Below are 20,170 nucleotides of genomic sequence, written 5' to 3' on the forward strand. Positions count from 1 at the left end.
TAGAAACACTGTTAGTTTTTCCTTACATTTGTCACTAAAAAGCAGATTATTATTGATATAGTGCTAGAAGGACTGTGTGTTCAGCACAGTCTGATGTTTGCTGTCTTTTTTTAATGAATGAATGCTTTATTCCTTGTAATCACACTTTTCTGCCTAATGTGGTTTTGCTGTTTTGTGTTCTGAGAGATTCTACAGTTTTTATATTGTTATGTAAATAGTTTTAATTTTATTTAAATATTACTAAACAATATTTTTGTGTTAGCTATAAGCTATAACCACACATGTGAGGTCTCTGAATGTTGTTTAGTTTAGTTAATCTTTCCAGTTTCATATTTGAATGGTGGAATGTGGCACATCCTTCCAAATATGGTGCCATGTGTCTTTCCCTGTGGTCTCAGCACTTTGAGATTTGACACTCGTCTTTACTGCTGCACAAAGGACTCTGGGACAGGCGATAAATTTGTGGGGAAAGAAGAACTGCAGGTTTAGGAGCCCCTGAAAGCAGCCTCTGGACATGGATCGAATTGATTTCTTTTGAGTATACCAATTTTTCTAAACTTGAATAGGAATCAGAGCTGGGGAAGGTAAATGGAAAATTTAATAGGGAAACTCATTTTATACTGGGACCCTTATTATGCATGAAATCCATCAATTTAGGGATTGGAAGAGGAAAACCTACATTAATTTTGTAAATGTCTGATCTGAATTAGTCATAGTCAGAATAAAAGGATACAGTCACCATCTTTTGAGAAATGTATATATAAAAACGCACATAAATAAGCCAGAACGGCTTGTGAAAAGTTAGAAAGTTCGCTTTAGGAGGAAGATAATTAGCAGCTGGATGAATCTCCGTCACCTCAGGCTTTTGTAAATCAATTAAAATCTTTCTCTGTTTGATTGTTTAGCAAAACATGGCCCTTTAGTTTGAAGGTTGACCTAGACCTCTGTATATATTATTATCCTGGAACCACAGGGGTTTACTATACATGAATGACAATATGACTTTTTTGAGGTATTTTGGGGTTATTTTCTGATTCCAAACATGGTTTAATTGAGGAACTTCCATATTTCAAAGCAGAACTTGTGTTAATAAATATAGAAATACAAATAAAAGCATATGCAGTGTGACAGCTTTGAAAGAGCCAAATACCTCCTTGATGATTCTGAGTTTTTTTTAGGAATTAACCACTAATTGGCACCACATTCTAGTAGTTAACTCTGCTTTCATTCTCTGTGTCGTCTTCTGTGCTTATCATTTCAGTACCAGTAATTGTACCATGGGGAGCTTTTGCACAAATTCTTGGGTTTTTATAGTAAAAACTATCCACTAGAGCATTTCATATAGGGATGAATAATATATCCTCATGTGTATATATTGCAAGTCAACTGACTGAAATCCCACAACAATGAATAAAATTTGTGTGTTTCATACTTTTTAAAGTTACTAAAGTGTAAAATGGTGCTGTGAACATTCCTCAGAGATGTTGGTCCATATTGACATGATAGTATGATATAGACGCTGCAGACTAAACTCCTTGTTATGTTTAAGAAACCAGTTGGAGATAATTTGAGACATGGCTGGAAACAGAAGATGGATACAATGTGTTTATAAAGCAATGGACATGGTCAGCAGCAATACTCAGCTAGGTTCTGGTGTTCAACCCTCTAAAGCCTAAAGTTTGTTGAGAGAAGAGAGAGTGAGTGAGTGTGAGGGAGATCTACAGAAAACATATTTTATCGGGCATTTGGGTTCTTTTTACCATGTTTTTTTATTGTTTTGTTTTAGCTGTTTGTGATGTTGTTTTCTGTGTTATTTGTCGACATTTGGATGTGGCGCGCTGCCTGGGAATACCGTAATGACCCTACTATCAATGAAAAAGCAAGTTGATGCTTTCAGGAATCGTTAGAATTGAGGCCACATAAATTACTTATGTGGAGATAATCTTGCAAGATCTGGGTTGCTCATGCTCGTACAAAAGTTCAGAAGTCTTAGATGGCTTATGCAGAAACACTTAACGAAGTTCGGCTGAGGAGAATAAAGTTCAGCAATATAGGGTGACACATATAAAGGCACCACCCATTCTAAAGGTAATACTTAAAACAAGGTGTGTTTACATCTCCACAGCTGCACATTCCTGTGAAGTTAGTAACAAAGAGTCGCTACCTTTATGTCCAAAGAGGAAGATAATATATTTTGAAAGCAAAGTTTGGTCTTATGAACAGAATAGATATGAAGTCCTTGATGCCATGGATACCAAAGAAAATGCTGAATTGTGACATTGTTTTACGTGCCTGCATGCTAGGTATGAATTTTTTTAAGCTCAAGAAACATGTCAGCTAGTAGAACTAATTTAGTTCAGGAATTCAATTTCTCCTGATGGTGTCAGATGCTGTCACTAAGTATTCTGATATTTAACTATGTAGTGATACACCAAGCTAACTTGTGTTGTACTATTTTAAGAAAAATATGTTAGATATTGTGAAAGTTTTTTGGCATCAAGGACTGACAGATGCAGCTGTTATTGGCTAAGAAATAAGTAGATTTTGAGTTGGACCTGAGTTAAAAAAAACAAAACAAAAAAACAAACAGAAAAACCTCAAAACTGCCATTCAATCCAAGCAGACAGATCTAGGTTGCAGATTTCCCACAGCAGCAGTTGATTTTAAACCTCAGCTAATCCCAAATCATTTCAGGCAAATTCTTGAATAATGCAGGCAAGAGTACAGAATACAGCATTCTTTTATAATTTCACTGAGGGAGCGGCAGTAATATGCGAATACATAAAATTTGTAATGCATATGATCTTTTCAGGAGATGGGTAATTCGTATTGCACTGTATTGATAATGTTTTTTTTTTCTGAACTTGACAAACAAATACTCTTCAAATCCACAATATTCAACATTTCACGAGGTGCCAGATTGAAAACTTGCAACAGAACTGAAGCCTCACGTAAATCAAATTATGGGATAATGGAAAGTAGGTGCAGACATATCTCAAACCTCATGTGTGCCAAAGTCAATATGTTTGTCAGATTGTCCCTGAACAGAGTAACAGTGCTCCATAAGTGACTCCTTGTTCCATATAATGAAGATTCTTTCAGCTGGCTCTTCCTGCTGGCTGTGACTTTGCCCGAGAGCATATTCTCACTTGTTCTATCCTATTGTGACTCAATGGCTGTGGAATAGAAACAGGCTCACAACCTGACTTACAATTATAGCTTGGTTATTTCTGTCTGAACACAAGAGGTTGCTTCTGCTTCAGTGTTTCTGCTCTGCTTATATGAGGACAGACTAAGCCAGATTTGTTAAGTCAGTAAATAATTATTCTTCTAAAAGGATTATGTCCGGTTAACTGGTTTGTGGGTTAAAAATTACTTTGTAATATCCATCTACAGAAAATGCTTGGTTCCAGGAAACTCCCTCACATAGATAGATAGATAGATAGATAGATAGATAGATAGATAGATAGATAGATAGATAGATAGATAGATAGATAGGTGCATCTTGGCATCAGCAGCTTTTAGAGGGGACAGATATTTGGAAATGTGAAATATGGATCCATGAATCTAAATGTAACTAAATAATATTTTTAAAAGGTTTATGTGAAACCATGTCCTATTCCTAACCAAGGTTTTTTTTTGCCTAAGCCTAGGCAAACTGAGTTAAAAGAAACTGAAAGTTAATTTCAGTTGTGGTCCCAAACAATACTGTTTCTGTCCCACCATACCTCTTTTCTTTAAAGTTGGGAAAGCCATCCCATGTTAATGTTTGCAAAATTAGAACAAAAGCCCCAACGAAGCTGTGAGTCAATTATGCTTTATGATTTGGACCCAAGGAGGACAGTATAGTAGCTTTTCCCTAAGATGAAGAATTTCCCATTTTAATAGTTTGTCTTCATATGAGCAGAGCATTAACACTGGGGCAGAGGCAGCTAACAAATATTTATATACCACATTTCCTTTTAATTTTCCACACTCATTCTAAATCTGTATTATTAACGGTTGACCTAGTAATACCAATAGAACTGTAAGATTGTACTGCAATAACCTTAATAATGTGCATTAAAGTGAAAATGCAAAATGCTTTACTATACAGCAGCTGACCATGTGTAATATTCAAAAAGCCACTCATAATAGTTTGATGGGACAGTCTGTCATATTTTAATCTCTTACTGTTGTAAATGAACTCAGTATTGTACACACTACTATTTGCCTGTTTCAGTAATCCTTATATTGTACTCTTGCTCGCTTGAAAGTAGAGATATAGATGCTTGTGCATCAATTTCGCAGTTCACTGACTTTGTGAAATGTTGTGCATCCTCAGCACTGAGTTGAATTGCAAATAAATCATCTAAATATCATCAAAACACACATATTTTTCAGTGGAATAGACTTATAGAAATGTAAGGGTCTGCATATGCACATCTGTCAAAAAAATGTTGAATTGAGCTAAGGTTTTTCCAGTGAGATAGCACAGTGCCAGTAGTGGCATTAAGGCAGACCCTTGTTGCATTGATTAGAACATCACTGCGAACTCCCTAAGCTTCACTGTGGTTTCAACAAAAATCCCCACAATCCCCACTAGATGACCAGGAATCTGAGCACTTTCTAAATCCAACTACTTTTAAGGATTTTTATGCAAAAAAGCTATTTTTGAAGTCATAGAAAATATAGGGATTTGTGTATCGGTAGCATGTTTCCTCATCTGAGCTTGACTGAAAAATCATACCTCCATTATTTCTTTTTCAAAGCTGCCCCTCAACCCACCCACACCCCACCCCACCCCAAGAAAAGAATTTTGAGGCCACCATGAGGCCACCATGCATGAAATCTAGCATTTTATCTGATTTGTGGCTCTATTGATATTCACCACCACTGGAATTTATTTATTAAAATATCTCTGTTATGTGACACTGACCTTCTGTTAAAAAAAATGTAAGTATTTGTTATGTGGTTTTTTTTGTTGTTTTTTTTGCAAAGTTTCCATATATAAAGGCTTGGTTTAGTTCATACAAAATGTAAAATTGTTCACTCTTTATCTGACAGAAGTGAAACTAGTTTAATATATTCAATTAAGTAAAACTAGAATGAAAAAGAAACAAAACAGTACTGATGATAATGATTTTTTTACACTTCCCATTTATATAAAAACACTGACTACTTTCTTCTTCTTTCTTTCAACAGTTTTGAAAACATTTCTGAATTAAACACATAAAATGTTTTTTTTGTTTGTTTTTTTAATCCCATAAATTCAGAGCCCGAAATGTCCATGAAATCTCTTTGGTGTATTTTAATAAAGAACTACAATTTTTAAGAACTGTGCCCTCGCTGTTCTGCCATCATCTTTGTACAGGCTTCTGATTCTGTGATACAAAAAAGCACGTGTGGAATTCTTTTATCTTTGAAGGGGTTTTTGTCTAAAAGTACTGTAAAAGTTGTGTCTTTACAGGGACAGATTTTTTTTCTTACAACTGGTATCTCTTAAAATATCCATTTCAGCCCTTTTTCTTTGAACTTTTGAAATAGCAAACTAGATGCTAAACAGATGGTCACTGATAGGCATACATATATATGTAAACATATCAGTGTACTTGCATGCACACATTTAGTGAAAATACATCCTCTCACAAATACAAATATTCATAAAAACCAAAGTCCAGGCTGAATCACAGCAATTTCCAGGGTGAATCAGAGCAATCTGGTCATCAGCAATTATAGCATTCTACTTGGGGAACTGGTGATGTACTCAAGGAAAACTGTAATCAAGGCTTCAGGCAGTAGGGTGCTGCGATGAAGTGGCTCTCTACATGTGCAGTTAATACGAAGGCATAAAACTGCAAATTCATGACCCTTGAATTCAGTGTTCACCAGCCATGAGGTCCGTTCTAAAGCCAGATGCATAAAACTTTATAGATTCATGACAAAAAATAGCGTACAGGTATGCATGGTCATGCTGTTTCAATCATAAATAATAAATTTGCACTTCACTGCAAATTTTGTCATGATTTCTACTTTCATCTTTAGCATTCCTCCTTTATTTCTCAGTACATACTAATGTTAAGTTTTAAATAGTATACATTTACATTTCTTTATAAATACCAGTTTTAAATGTAATCTTTTTGCACATAAATGTAGTTTGCCAGTGGTCTCTTTTTTCTGTCTCCATGCCTTACTGGAGCTGGTGAAGGCTTGCTTTGCCAGGCAATCTCAAAGACTGCATTGTTTTGCAAGAACCTGGCATTTGTAGTACTGTATGGCTCATTTCAGAACTTGACTTATGGTCGGTTTTGTTTTTGTCCTTTGCAAATCCAAAACCACGCTTTAATTGAGTCTTAACAAGTCTTTCATTTTGTAATTGTCTCAGCCTGATCTTTCAGTATTTCATCACCATTTAATTCAGTAACTGCCACGTCTCTTGGAATGTCAGTTAAATTTCTAATTGTTTTGGCTATTAAAAACGTCCTTGAAATAAAACCCAAAATGTCTTGAAGGAAAAACTTTCGATTAAATTGAGACTGTTTTTAAATTTGTGTGAAATGTGTGAAATAACCCAAGTAAAGAATCAGAGTTTTGGCTGCAGTAACTTAAGAGAATTAGCTACCATGGGATTTGATGATAAATTGACTGAAATGTCTTGCTCAACGATTCAATTGTCTACATAGAAAACTATGAATTGTAGTGAAAGATGCCTAAAGGTACATACATTGGTGTACATATCCAGCATGGTCTATTGGATAACATTTTTAGAAGCTGTTCGCTGCATTGAATTAATGATCAAAAACTTCAGAAGTGGGAGGCAGAAAACGGCTTTCTTTATGGCACAGAAGGAGGCCAGGATCACCGGGATGTTAGTCATCATTTCTAGTTTAAAACGAGCTGCTTCACCATCACAGTTCAATTTATTTTGAAAATGAAAGCTGTTTTCACCCTCTGCATAAATCTAATATTTTCTATGGCCGAAAATCAGAACCACTGCATTCATGAATATTTAGGAACTGGAGATGTAATATGTCACCATGAAGTAATCAAGTGTCATTTCAGTGCTAATGGTTGATTTACATTTGTATCTCATGTTAAAAGAAGTGCTGAGTCTTTATGAAGGTTACTATCTATTTAAATATTATTATTTTAATTTTTAAAGTATTTGAAGTATTCTAATTATGTACATATTTATCCTCTCTCTTTTTCTCTTTTTGTGTATATGCTTGTGTGTCTGTGTGTATACACACACACACACACACACACACACACACACACACACACACACACACATATATATAGACACACACACACGCACAGATAAAAAACATTCATCTCAGCGTATAACACATAGGCTTTATTCACCATGAGCTTCTGATTTGATTCATCATAGCGCTTTATGTAATTGCTTATGAAGCTGACAAACAAAACGATAAGATGAACAAAACAGGTGTATAACAAGACAAAGCAGAGAAAAGTGCTTGGATCAACAGGCCTGGCTTAGTCCTTTGAGAAATTAAATCAACTCTGCCTTGTGGATTTTGTCTTTTCCTGAGGAGGAGTGTAAATGTCACTCATAATGTTTGTTGTGTCCAGTAAATATTGATAGATGCACCACAGAAATGAAGTTGAGAAATTGCAGGTGCACTGAGTAGAGGCATGCCTCTATCAATGGACTCTGCAGAACACAGCAACAGGGTAACATTTCCATCCTTTTTGACTATTCCTCGGTTGATTTTAAAACTCATACAAGCAACAAGTAAAAATAAAAAGATAATTATAATTTTATGACGTATGGCGCTACTTTTTTTCAGAAATGTTTTGATATGCTCACTTTTAAATATTTCAGATAGTTCATTCCTGAGAGCTTCTTTGGTGATTTGCCTTTAAAATCCAATATTCGCAACAAAGAAAAGAACATGCAAAGCTATATTTAGGATAAAACAAAACACACAAACAAAAAAAACAGAGAATTTCCACTCATATTATGTAATCTGGTTAATTGAAACTGTGTGCATTTGTTCAGACTGGTGAAATAAGCAGCCTTATATGTGAATTTCGATTTTGAATATCGGTAAAGCTTTTCTGGATGGCTATAGCTTGAGCTCAGTAGGTTCAGCAGGTCATCTACTAATCAGAAGGTTGGTGGTTCTATCCCAGACTGCTCCAGTCTGCATGCCAAAGTATCCCTGGGCAAGATACTGCGTTCATCTGAGTGTGAATGTTAGATAGAAAGTACAAAGGTGCAACAAAAAACTTACTTCTATGAATGGACGTGAATGGGTGAAAGAGACATGTTATACAAAGTGCTTTGTGTGCTCAAGTAGAGTAAAAAGGCTCTATATAAGAGCCAGTCCATTTACTGTTCACCATAGTGGTGGAAAAACTGAGCAGCAACTTCAATGAGCAGAAATAAACACAAAGATAGATTAATGTAACAGTTAGCTGTAGATTTTACCACAGTATAATACTGTATGGTTATTGTTTGAATATCCACATGCAACAGGACTACTGCAATATTTCTATTGTTAAAAAAAAAGAGTCACGCTCAGCAAAGAGGTTTGAATATTGTTCAAACATGCTAGCATTTATATCCCATTCTTTTCTGAGAATTACTCATTACAAATAACCCATTAGTCAGAAACAACACAGGGAGGACATTCGCATTTGATGAACCAGTTTTATCCCTCTAGTCATGTTAGCCACTCTAAACATTCCCTCTTCCCCATCTCCCCAAGGAATTAATTGACTACAGCGAGCACACTGCACTTTGTAGCTACTTTGGGTTTTTCTCTCTTTTTTTCATGTCTTCCAAAAATGGGGATGCTGGGGAACCAGTTAAAACCATTTTACAACCATTTATCCACATGTGGCCTGCTACTACCTTTCAGCTAAAGCAAGAACAAGAATTAAATTGTCATGACAAAGTAGTAAATATCTGCTTTTAAATTTGGATTCATCATTTGTATTATGTGAAGTACTTTTATTTCAAGTGCTTTACACTTTTACACTCATTGGCCCATTCTCACCTCCACACTGATACAAGACAGTACTCGCAGTAAATATTTTACTAGTGCCCTGCATCTCAGTTTGATCCTAACATTACAGTTTACTAAATAAACACCTCTTCTCTTCACTCTAGGTCCAAGTAAATTCACACAGGAAATGTATTTTTGTGTAAAAACATTAAAACACACATGAAACTCTGTTAAGCTGGTGCAGGTGTACTTTCAAATATTCTCTTTGTGAAACTAGAATATAGATCAGTGTTTCACCTGCCATTCAAGCCACAATGAATAATTAAAGCCCAGAGAGATTTTTAAACTTTAAATTCTCAGTTTAGATGCTCCCTGTGAGATCTCCTCACAAGATTTATAAAGGTCAAATTTTCATAGGGCGCTTAGGAATGTACATGTCTGAATGCATTTAGTGACTGCATTGTTATATCTAGAAAATATTTACTTTAAAAAGGAAGATCCACATATGTATTGTTCCCCAAATATTTAAAGACAGTAAAATTAGTTCAGTAAAATGTATCAACAACTCAGCAATTCCACATGTTATTAATTGCACTGTGGCCAGGATATGCTATGATGATTATGAAATTAGTCTCTTGAGTTGCACGCACAAGGAAGTTTGTTATTTTCACTGATTTAATAGCAGAGATTGTGTGTCTTATAGCAAAGACTATCATTTATTTCTCACTTTCTTAAAGTGAAATATTTAAGCTGGCAAAATGACAATTGAATAACTATTCAATTACTGACAATAACTAAGAGCGAGCTGTTCAAAAGCATTTTTAATTGAGTGTAAGGAAAAGGTGAACTATGCCAAGGTAATAAAAGTCATTCTCCTGTATTTCTTGCCCATTTTAAAAAGAGAAACTGTTGATGCATTGTTACCCATTTATCTTGGTCATAACTGCCCCATCAACAACCCTTACATGTCAGCTTGAAATATGAATTCTCCTCCCTGTCCCTGAATGTTGTGTATACCATATCGACATTTGCAGAGCTTGTGGCCATCTGGCTGCAGGCATTTGAAGTAGATTTTTTCAAAGACTTTATGGGGGATTGTTTATGGTCTGGGGATTATAATTGAATGATGAATACTTCACTACCTCGCTGTTCGGCTTCATATGACTACAGTCTTATTTTTGATATTAAGTGTCTTAAAATGAAAATTAATGACAAATAAAGCAAAATTTAAAAATAATATTGCACTTACACACATCAAGAGCATCCACAAGATACTGGGAATTTTAAAGGTGTATCCATGTGACTTCCTTGTGAATTCCCTCAATCCTGAAAGGTGAGGCTGGACAAGGCAAGAGGTATTGGAGGTAAACTGTAACCAACTGAAAATCCAAACCTCTGCCCTTAAGCAAAAAATTGACTTTAGGGATGAGGGTGCCAGTCACGGCATAATTGATGCTGGGCTGGGTACAGGGTAAGTCCCATCTGCCACTGTCTGCTATTTGAGAGCCCAAAAAAGCTTTCCCTTTTGTCTTGTCTCAACCAAGCCTTCAAACTGTGCTTGTAAAATCCTCTCTTCTGTCCCCCTTGTCCTCATTATACGTACAAAGTTGCAAGTCCAAGACTGGTTTACCATCAGACAACAGCAGCCTGGGGAGAGAACGGGGAGAGAGCCATATGCAGCCATGACTTATCATATCTCCTACCATATGGAAACTGAGCAATAGAAAAAAAAAGGCACAACTATTCCTAAGCTCCACATTATTCTCTTTATGGTACAAAGTGAAATATATTTAGTATGAAATAATCCTAAACCTTTTTTTTTTTTTGCGTGAGGGTGAGCTGGGGTTCAGAGTGGGTTGTCACTCAAATATAGACTGTAATTCTGTGCCACTTGAGAAACAACTGACATTCCTCAGCAATGCATCAATTAAAAAAAAGTCTTTCAAGTCAAGAATGTGCAAACATATTTCTCACTATCTAAAAACAAGCAGACCAGTCCAAACACACAGGCATGTAATCTATGTGCTTGGTGCATTTTCAACACCACCGGTATGATTAATGGGCTTCGGAACTGGGGGACTTGTTCAATGTGACACAAGCTTTTGTCTCTGTGTGTCATCCCCTTCCTCTTCCTGACAGCCACCAGAGTCTCCTTCTCTTCGCGAGCAGCTACACCACTCAGTGGTTGGCTGGGGCAGGAGGATCCGATATGCACTGACAGCACAATAATAACCCATGCAAATTAACAGGGTGGAGTGTATATGCAAATACAAAAAGCACAATAGAAAAAGTGATTAAAAAAGAACCTCAGTGTCTTTTTGGGGGAAAAAAAACCCCCCAAAAAACACTGGATACCGAGAACTCATGCCAGCACACATTTCAAGATATCTCAAAAAGATTTAACTTTTATTTCAGTCTGCCACTGAAATAACTTTTTATTTCCCCACTGCTACATTAATGGTCTATCCAACTGTTAGCCTTTTCAAAATAAAGAATGCAAACACTTTTAAGAGAGTTTTATGTTTTATTCAGCTTAACTCCGTCTGGCATGTGCAAGGTGTGTCTGTTAAATAACGAAAATATAACAATTTGACTTACAGGAGGTCACAATTACACCCACAAGCTTATAAAAATGACTGTTTCACTTGCATGTGTGTGTAAATATGTGTTTCTACACATGCACATTTTTCCACAAACATCTGTGTTAGGAACAATCTTACCATTAGAGTAAAAGTAAGGCACCAGAGGGGGATACTGTATGTTTTGTGCAATGCCAGGAGCTGGCAGTGTAAAATTTGTTTTGATTTTTTGGATGCCAAAATCATATCCTCAAGCCAAAGAGTGAAACTGAGATCATAGAAGATGCTCAGGGATGAAGCAATTAACTACTATTTCAGATTCCTCTGGGATGGATATTAGGTGACAGAGTCAATTAAATTGACATTCTGAGTTTCCAGTCGCTTAATTTGCAGTAATCTGGCACGGGCAATTCTGTTTCCACTTTTCCCAGTTAAACTCTCACTTATGCTTTTGTGTTTGGGGCCAATTATGAACTACATTTAGGAGCAGCTAAGTACTATACAGGCTTACTCTGAAGAACTATGTTTTCATAGTTAATAAAATTATACTAAATGTACATAGCTTTGTCATGGGTGACATGGAAACAAATGCTGGTAACTGAATGAGTTGTGTAAGACGATGAGGACAAAATATTAGTGACAGGAACATAGGGTGAGGAGACAGAAAATGAAGAAGATGGTGTCCAATCTTCACACGTTTCTGTTGGTTCTCTACGGATACTCTGGCCACAGTCCAAAATCCCCATATTTATTAATGGGGTTAGATTAACTTGTTAACTGGTGTGAATGTGAGTGTGACTGGTTGTCAGTCTCTCTATGTTTGCCCTGTGACAGACTGGAAACCTCTATATCATATCATAGAGTGACTGAAGATAATGTCATTATTCTCTCCAAAGGCTGAAGCTTGAAGTCGATCTTCCAAAAGGACAATCATTTTAAAACATACTAGCAATTTCACCAAGAAATTAGTCAAAAAGGAGAAAAAAGATGGCTATGGAATTGCCTAAGTCGGTATTTGAATCCCTTTAAACTTATGCGGAAGGATCTGAAGCGGCTCTATATTCGAGAAACCCCAGATATCATGCCACTAAAATAATTTAGTTTTGTTGTTGATTTGTTTTTTGGTAAAAGAGGCAATATTAGATTCTACGGTCAGACATATACATACATACCTTTTCCACAGAAGATGATGATATACATTTTTGTTCAGTTAATGAAAATCCATAAATTCTTTTCTAGTGTTGTTGAAAAATAATAACTTTCTTTTTACAGGCAGTGTTTAAAAGAGAGCTGTTTGTTTGATTGTCCAAATATGTCAAATATCTCCCCAATGTTTATAGGCTGTACCTGACCTCTTTAAAAAGAAAAATGTCACTGAAATGGAAATAACAGAAATATTTTGCTGCAAAGCAGTAGAGAAAGTACTACATTGCTAAAGTGCATTTAGATGTTTTTTGGGATCCAATGTCTTTCTTTCTGCTTGCATATTTAATTCTACCTTCAACATTTTAAAACTCAGAGAGGAATTTATTTTATTTTGGCAATCTTTTATTTTACTTTTCTGTCCATCTATCCACAATACTCTGTGTACCAGTAAATGCAGGTACAGATGTCAGGAGCCTCTTGTGGCATGTGGTGTGTGAGGCAGTAGTGCACCTTATTGATCGTTAGTCTATAAAAAGGCTAACACAAAAGCCATACAGGAATTAAGAATGAAGTAAATCCTCTTAGTTTTAATGCTGAGAGGCGAAATGCCTTCAAGTGAAATTGCATTCATTTAGTTTGGCAAAATCGTTGAAAAGTCCCACTTTGATTACTTTGAAACATTTGAACAAGTACAGATTTAGTTAATGTATTAATATCAGCAAGAGTAGAAGTAAAAGCCGTGGACTGCACTGGAGAGTATTTCTTGCAACGCTCATCTTACGACCACAACCTCCACACACACAACACACACACAATAAATAAACCCCCAGAGATGTGGACTCGAGGTCAGGGTGCTTAGTACAGGGGGATGTTGGGAGTGTGTCTTGTGAGTCCAGCTGTCTCCAGAGCTCTAAATCCCCTAATTATGAGGCAGGGAAGGCTGTCTCTATGGAGCATTAAATGTTCTTCTGTTTTGCAGATTCACCAATCCCCTTTTGCAGTTTTTTTTCTCCCTTTCTGTTTTTCTTTTTTGTTAGTAAAGATAGCAGAGTAATGGTGTTTGAGGATATAGAACAAAAAAAAGGTGGTAAATAGCGGGAGAGATTGTTATTGATGTGACTAGCAGTGGTACTATTAGGGACAAAAGGAATTAAATGTTGCTTTTAATGCAGTGCCGTGCAAGTGCGGCTTCTGAAACAAAGACGACAGGCTGTGGGACTGCAGACCTCACATTTCATAGGCTTCGGGATCTATATTTTATGATGCAATGAAACACACCCAGCATTTTATACAGTATATATTTTGCAGACTAGGCAAAGGTGTCTCGCCTCTCGTGGTTTTGTCATCCTAAAACAGTAATTGCAAGTTTTCAAAAAGTTTTAATTTTAAGTAACGATTGAAGAAATAAAATGAGCCCCTGAGATTGGAGAGAATGCACCGGTAAAGAAAAGATCATGAAATCCATTTTAATTCCCAGGGCATCATATACTTCTGTTTAGTCAAAGCTGCTACCATTCCACATAAAATGTCTGAGTGTCATGACACACCAGGCTGCATTAGGGCAATGGGCCCTAACTCATCACATATGGACGCTTGTAAAGGGCCCCTGGAGTCACATTTAAACACACTGGGTAAGCATTATTTTTTAGTGTTGTGTTGTGGAAGTAGAAACAAAAGTAGTTTTTGTTGTCCAAATCTAATAAGGGAGGAGAAATGAAAAGTACAAATCTCCTAATCAGGACATCTCCTGACCTCCTACCTGTCAAAGTTTTGACTTTCCCTAATACCACCACCCTATCCTCCAACTTTTTTGTTGCTTTTTTAAAGGTTGGCAGAAACGGGTGTATCGTGGCATCTGCTATTGCCACAGCCAGTATGTTAAAGCACTGACAGGTATATAGAGGAGATATATTTTATGCCCATACAATGTGTGTAGATTTCATAAAGAGGGTTTTGGAATTGTTATATATCTACTTCAGTTGTTTGAGTCTTTAAAGAAACCTCTGGAAGAATGTCACATTTTCATATTGATATTTCTTATTTTTTCTACAAGTTTTTCCTCTTTTGACATTTTTCCCAAGAGGACGTATTGTTTAGCACACTTGACTGTGACATTTTTGGGGGGGAGTTTCAGTGCAAATATTTCTCTCCATGTTTTATATGAGTCCCAAATGTTGCGTTTGGCAGTAACCTTGTCAAGAGAGACATTTTAAATTATTTATAATAAAAATATGTATATATTCTTTTCAAATAAGTGATATGAAGAGCTCTGTAAGACAAAGAACTCCATTGCAAGGAAAAACAGAAAAGAAAAATCAGCTCAACCTTTAACAAGTGAGCAAAGAGACAACTTCAATTAAATGAGGTATGAAAGGCTTAGATGCAATCATTACATTCAGCCATCTTAATCCTGTTTAGGGTTGTTGTGTTTGAAAATACTGTGCTGTGCACAGTACGTCTTGGTATTAATCATATCAAATATTTCACCAAGGCTTAAGGCTCGTCTTAGGCTTTGACTTCTATTAGATGCCCTCACACCTACAGGGCGGAAAATAATAGAGTATCATGATCAATGTGAAGCACCTCTGAACCAGAGTGAGGAATCATTTTATTTCTGCATTTTTAAGGTTGTACCAGTAATCTTTTGTAACTAAAGAAGGCATTTTTTTTCTAGTGCTTTAGATAACTTTCAGGGGATTATCTGTGTTTATTAGACAAATGGAGACATCCAATTTAACAGTAATTATTTTTATTGTAATTAGATTGGTTTTCATGAGATTAACTTTGTCGAAATTACACGTGTGTTTGTGCTAAAGCTCTCTACAGATTGCTGGAAAAACTCTCTTGATCTCTTTGTGTTCACAGATGTTCATATTGCAAAACTAATTCATATTTTAACTGCACAGCTTAGGAAAAAAGTACCAGGAGTGTCCAGAATATATTTACTGGACTCTACAAAATAGAATATAATTTTGTTTTATAGAATACAGCAATCAATATTGTAGCCCCATAAAGCTGAATTGCTTTTTTTTATTATCATCTTATTATATGGTGTGCATATTAGTGCAGCTTCACTGTACTAGATGCCATTCACATACACTGCTTCTGTGTCAAGTACTTGAGCTTGACTGGTCAGAAGCAGACACCTCTGACAGCTTATCATATGCCAGGTTGAGACAGGCTTGTCAGTAAGCTAATGGAGTGTTCTAAGGTTAATTTACAACCATATGAATTCCATCAATAAGCAATTAAGAGGTGTGGAAACACAGAGGCACCCGAGCCAGCAGCTAAATCCCCCACCAACTCCCACCTGCTTTTAATCAATTAATTGCTGTGGCATGTCTGTTTAAAACTGCTTGATAGATTTACACATAAAACTGGCACATGAAAAAGCCACTGATCTCTGCGTGACCTTTCTTTTTGCCTTATCGGCCTTATCTGTCTCAAAAAGATTCTTCTCTCCATTCACAGAGTTTTTGAGGCATTACAAAAATGTTTCTCATTCTGATAAGAGCTCAGGCCTGTTCATGTGTTACTAAAGCGTCCTGCTGCCAAATTTTGTTGGGCAGCTGACTTGTAAATATGTGTGCACAATGTTTCATGAAATCCCTCACAGAGATAAAAACACAAGTTACACAATTACATGAAAGAAAAATAGAAAATGTTGTGAAAAGTGTTTTTGATGCTCTGCATTCCTGATCAAAATTCAGATAGTCCTTGTGTAGGTAGCCATGGCTGTCACCAGGTATCTGTTAATATTTCATTGAAACCATCACACAGTGGTCTGTGAAGTATGTACGTTCATATTTAAGCCGCCATAAAAAGGACCAGAGCACTGCATGTTGAACAGCTGATTTTCTGGGGAACGTGTGAGATTTCCATTTATTACCCCCTTCCCCTCCCTGTGCTCCTCTAAAGTGCTGTGAAGTCTTGCTCACATGTTTTCCCTTTACACTACCATGACATACTTGCTGGAATCCCTAGAGAGATTCAGATAGAGGGTTAGTGATATGATATGTATGAGATTTTCTACCTTATCAGCCTTATCCGACTCGCATGAGCCCTGGGGAGTTTCGAACATATTGTCCCCGCCATTCAGTTTCCATTTAAAGCTGAGATTCTCACAGCAGGTTTTTGCTTTCTTTTGAAAATAGATATAGTAGATAGATAAAGCAGGTCTCTACATTTGTTTTAGTCAGTTTTAAACATCTGGACAGAATTGCAATTCTCTTTATCCGCTTTCCCTTTCTTGCTCTTACTTTGCTGTCAGTTTTGCCAGTAGAGTTTCCACCTACATGTATAACCCTAAGATGACATTTCATCACAAAATAACTCTTGCAATGCACAGAGAAAGTGAAAACTGTTGTTTTGTAAGTGCATATGAATTTCTCAGGTTTCACTTTGTGTCCATCCAGTGTGTTAGGATGCTGTTTCTCACATCTTTTCCCTTGTCCTTCACAGCACCTCCAAACAACATATCAGTGGTGGCAGAAAACACTCCAGCCCCTTTCAGTCGATACCAAGCCCAGAATTTGACTCTTGTCTGCACTGCAAAGGGAGGGAAACCAGCCCCATCGGTGAGTTGCTGCTAAAGATGTTCCATGCTGCCAGCTCGCTTGGGACCTGCCTTTACAGCACGCAGATCCCTGTTGTTTAAAGACAAACAGAAACTCTGTTGCATGTTTTTTTTGTTTTTCAGTGCACAGACCAGTACTATTTATATATGCATCCCATTGAAATTTGCTGTTATTTGCTAAATAATAATATCAGAGTTTAGAAGGCATCTCCCTGCAGTCATTTAAAATATCTGCTGCTGTTACTTTCATTTCAGCCTGATCTGTTAGATTGTCTTTTTCACTGCTCAATTTAGGGGTCACCACCGTGAATCATCTTCCTCCATGTCATACTGTCCCTTGCACCCTCTTCTGTCACACAAGCACTCTGCAGATCCTCTCTCAGAAACCTCCTCTGTGGTCTTCCACTTTTTCTTCCTCCTGGCAGCTTCATTTTTTTACTTCCTTTGTCCAGTATATCCACTCTATATCTCTCCCTCTCTTTAAATCATCTCAACATTGCCTCTCTAACTTTGTCTCTAAACTGCTCAACCTGAGCCGTTCTTCTGATGTACTCATTTCTAATCTTGTCCCCCCTGGTTACTCCCACTGAAAATCTTCAGCTCTGCCACCTGCAGCCTCCTGTCTTTTTGCTAGTGCCACATCTCCAAGCCATACATCATAGCAGGTCTCACTAATGTCTTGTGAAACTCTTGCTGCTGACCTTCGGTAACAAATCACACTCGTCTCCACCAATTCTGCCTTTCCTGCACTTTCTTCTTCACGTCTTTTGTACCCTAACCATTGCTTGGTAAGGTTGACCCTAGGTATATAGAAAACCATCTTCACTACTTCTACTCATTGCATCTTCACCTTTCCACCTCTCCCCCTCTCATTTATACACATGTATTCCTTCTTGCATCTACTGACTTTCATTCCTCTTTTCTCCAGTACATACCACAACCTCTCCAGACTCTCTTTCAGCTTCTCACTACTCTAAATAAAGCTTACAATGTTGTCTCTGAATATAATTGTTCATGGAGACATCATCTGTCAGCCTGTCCATCTCCACTGCAAAAAAGGGGCTTGGAGCTAACCTCTGATGTAATTCCACCCCCAACTTGAACCCATCTGTCAGTCCAACCCCACGCTGTCTCGCTGTCCTCACACTCGTCCTTTACCACCCTCATATACTTCTCTGCCGCCCCTGACTTCCTCATACACTGTCACCGTTCCTCTCCTGGTACCCTATCATATGCTTTCTAGATCCTCAAAAGACAAACTGACCTGTGACCGAGTATCATAAATATGTTTGTTGTAGCCAATAAAATGAGTAGATCAAATTTAGGAGATACATGTTATTGCATGTTATGGAGGTTATTTCAATCACACATAATTATTATAATTAATGTCAAGGTTGTGGATTGTGGACCCAAATGCAGGACTTGAGAAACAGGAATTAAACTCAAAATTCCACTTTAATCCCATAAGCTCAATGGAATACAGGCAGTCCGAAAGCATTTAACGAACAGAAACAGCAACCCGGATACCAGAAATCTCAGGAAACATAGGGCAAGGTGACACACAGCAACAAGGACAAGAGGAGACAGTATATACACACACAAGATAACGAGGGGAGATATAACAGGTGGGAACACAGACAACATAATAAGACAGGAAGAAAAACTCCACACAAAACCCAGAGAACAACAATCACCAAAATAAAATAGAAAGAGAGTAACAACAGACACGGGAGACAAGATTAACTTGACACAAATGACAAACAGGCAAATGAGAAAGATAAAAAGACAAATACAAAGACAAGACTGAAGGAAGAGGATGGGAACACAAAATAAGTAAATTAACATAAGTGTATCAGGAACTCAGGCTAAGACCTAAAGACACGAATAACAAATCCATAAAGAACTTGTACAAAGAAGACATGTAAACACAAATAAATAACAGTGTGAATAGAAAGCTAAATTCCATCAATGGAACTCATATCTAAAGACGTTCTTTACATGCAAAATACAAAACTAGAACGAATCCTTAACCCAAACACTCAAAACCCTCGTTCAGCGACCACAACAGTACACCCTTATCCACACACATTTAGAAACACAGATGCATACAGCTGTATGCATCTGTGTTAGTCACAGTCACATTTTTCTCAATGCTTTGAAGTGCAAAACAAGGTCTTACAATATCTGAAGTATATACTCAGATGTTTGGTGGCATATGAGCTTACGGACGCTGTTTGAGAGCAGTCACTTGCTGTTAGTTCCCACTGGGTCATTAATCATTGTCCATGGGTATATGGTAATGGACTCCAGACCCTCAGTGCACCTTTCTCCAGCAATTATGAGCTCAGTGAGAGGTGAATACAAGGTGAACATGATTTCCGTCTCTCAGGTACTTCCTGGTTGATAGTGTGATGTCTGCTGTGGTTCTTGCCTGTTGTGATTTCACAGGGAGCCTAAAGCCATTAAAGCTAAGCACTGCTGGATCCTTTTTTTCTGAAGCATACTGGAGAAAAAAAAAGGATAAGTCACATTGCTTTTAATTAGCTTTGTCAGTGATGGACCAATTGAATGATGAAGTTACTGAATTGAGATTAAACCAACAAAAAAAGCAATGTGATTGTTTATTTCACTATCAATCACTATTAGGGATGTGTGATATGACGAAATATAATGGAAAAAGATATTAAAACAACTATCGTTTCATATTATATCATTTATTTCATGCTGTCGCAAAACACACTGTTTACTACAATGTTTTTCCATTGCTTTAGATGACGGTTTGCAATAGTCATCACACCAATACAGAAAGACCAGCCAGAGCAAATCGAGGAGCTCATTTCTAAAGTAGGGGCTACCTCTGTAGCATGGAATTTATTAGTTAATGAAAAGTCTGACACAGAGCAGAAAAATGT

The 20,170-nt window shown here is 37.0% G+C and overlaps 1 protein-coding gene across 2 annotated transcripts in view; it reads left to right on the forward strand.

The window, feature by feature from the left end:
* igsf21a (immunoglobin superfamily, member 21a) overlaps positions 1-20,170 on the forward strand; it is a 167,464-nt gene that overhangs the window by 120,094 nt on the left and 27,200 nt on the right. For both annotated transcript variants that reach the window (XM_039611907.1, XM_039611908.1), the window contains one exon: positions 17,144-17,259. In XM_039611907.1, coding sequence (XP_039467841.1) covers positions 17,144-17,259 — 116 coding nt within the window. The remainder of the gene's footprint in view (positions 1-17,143; positions 17,260-20,170) is intronic.

Source organism: Oreochromis aureus, linkage group 5, assembly GCF_013358895.1.
Source record: "Oreochromis aureus strain Israel breed Guangdong linkage group 5, ZZ_aureus, whole genome shotgun sequence".
NCBI classification, from domain to species: Eukaryota; Metazoa; Chordata; class Actinopteri; order Cichliformes; family Cichlidae; genus Oreochromis; species Oreochromis aureus.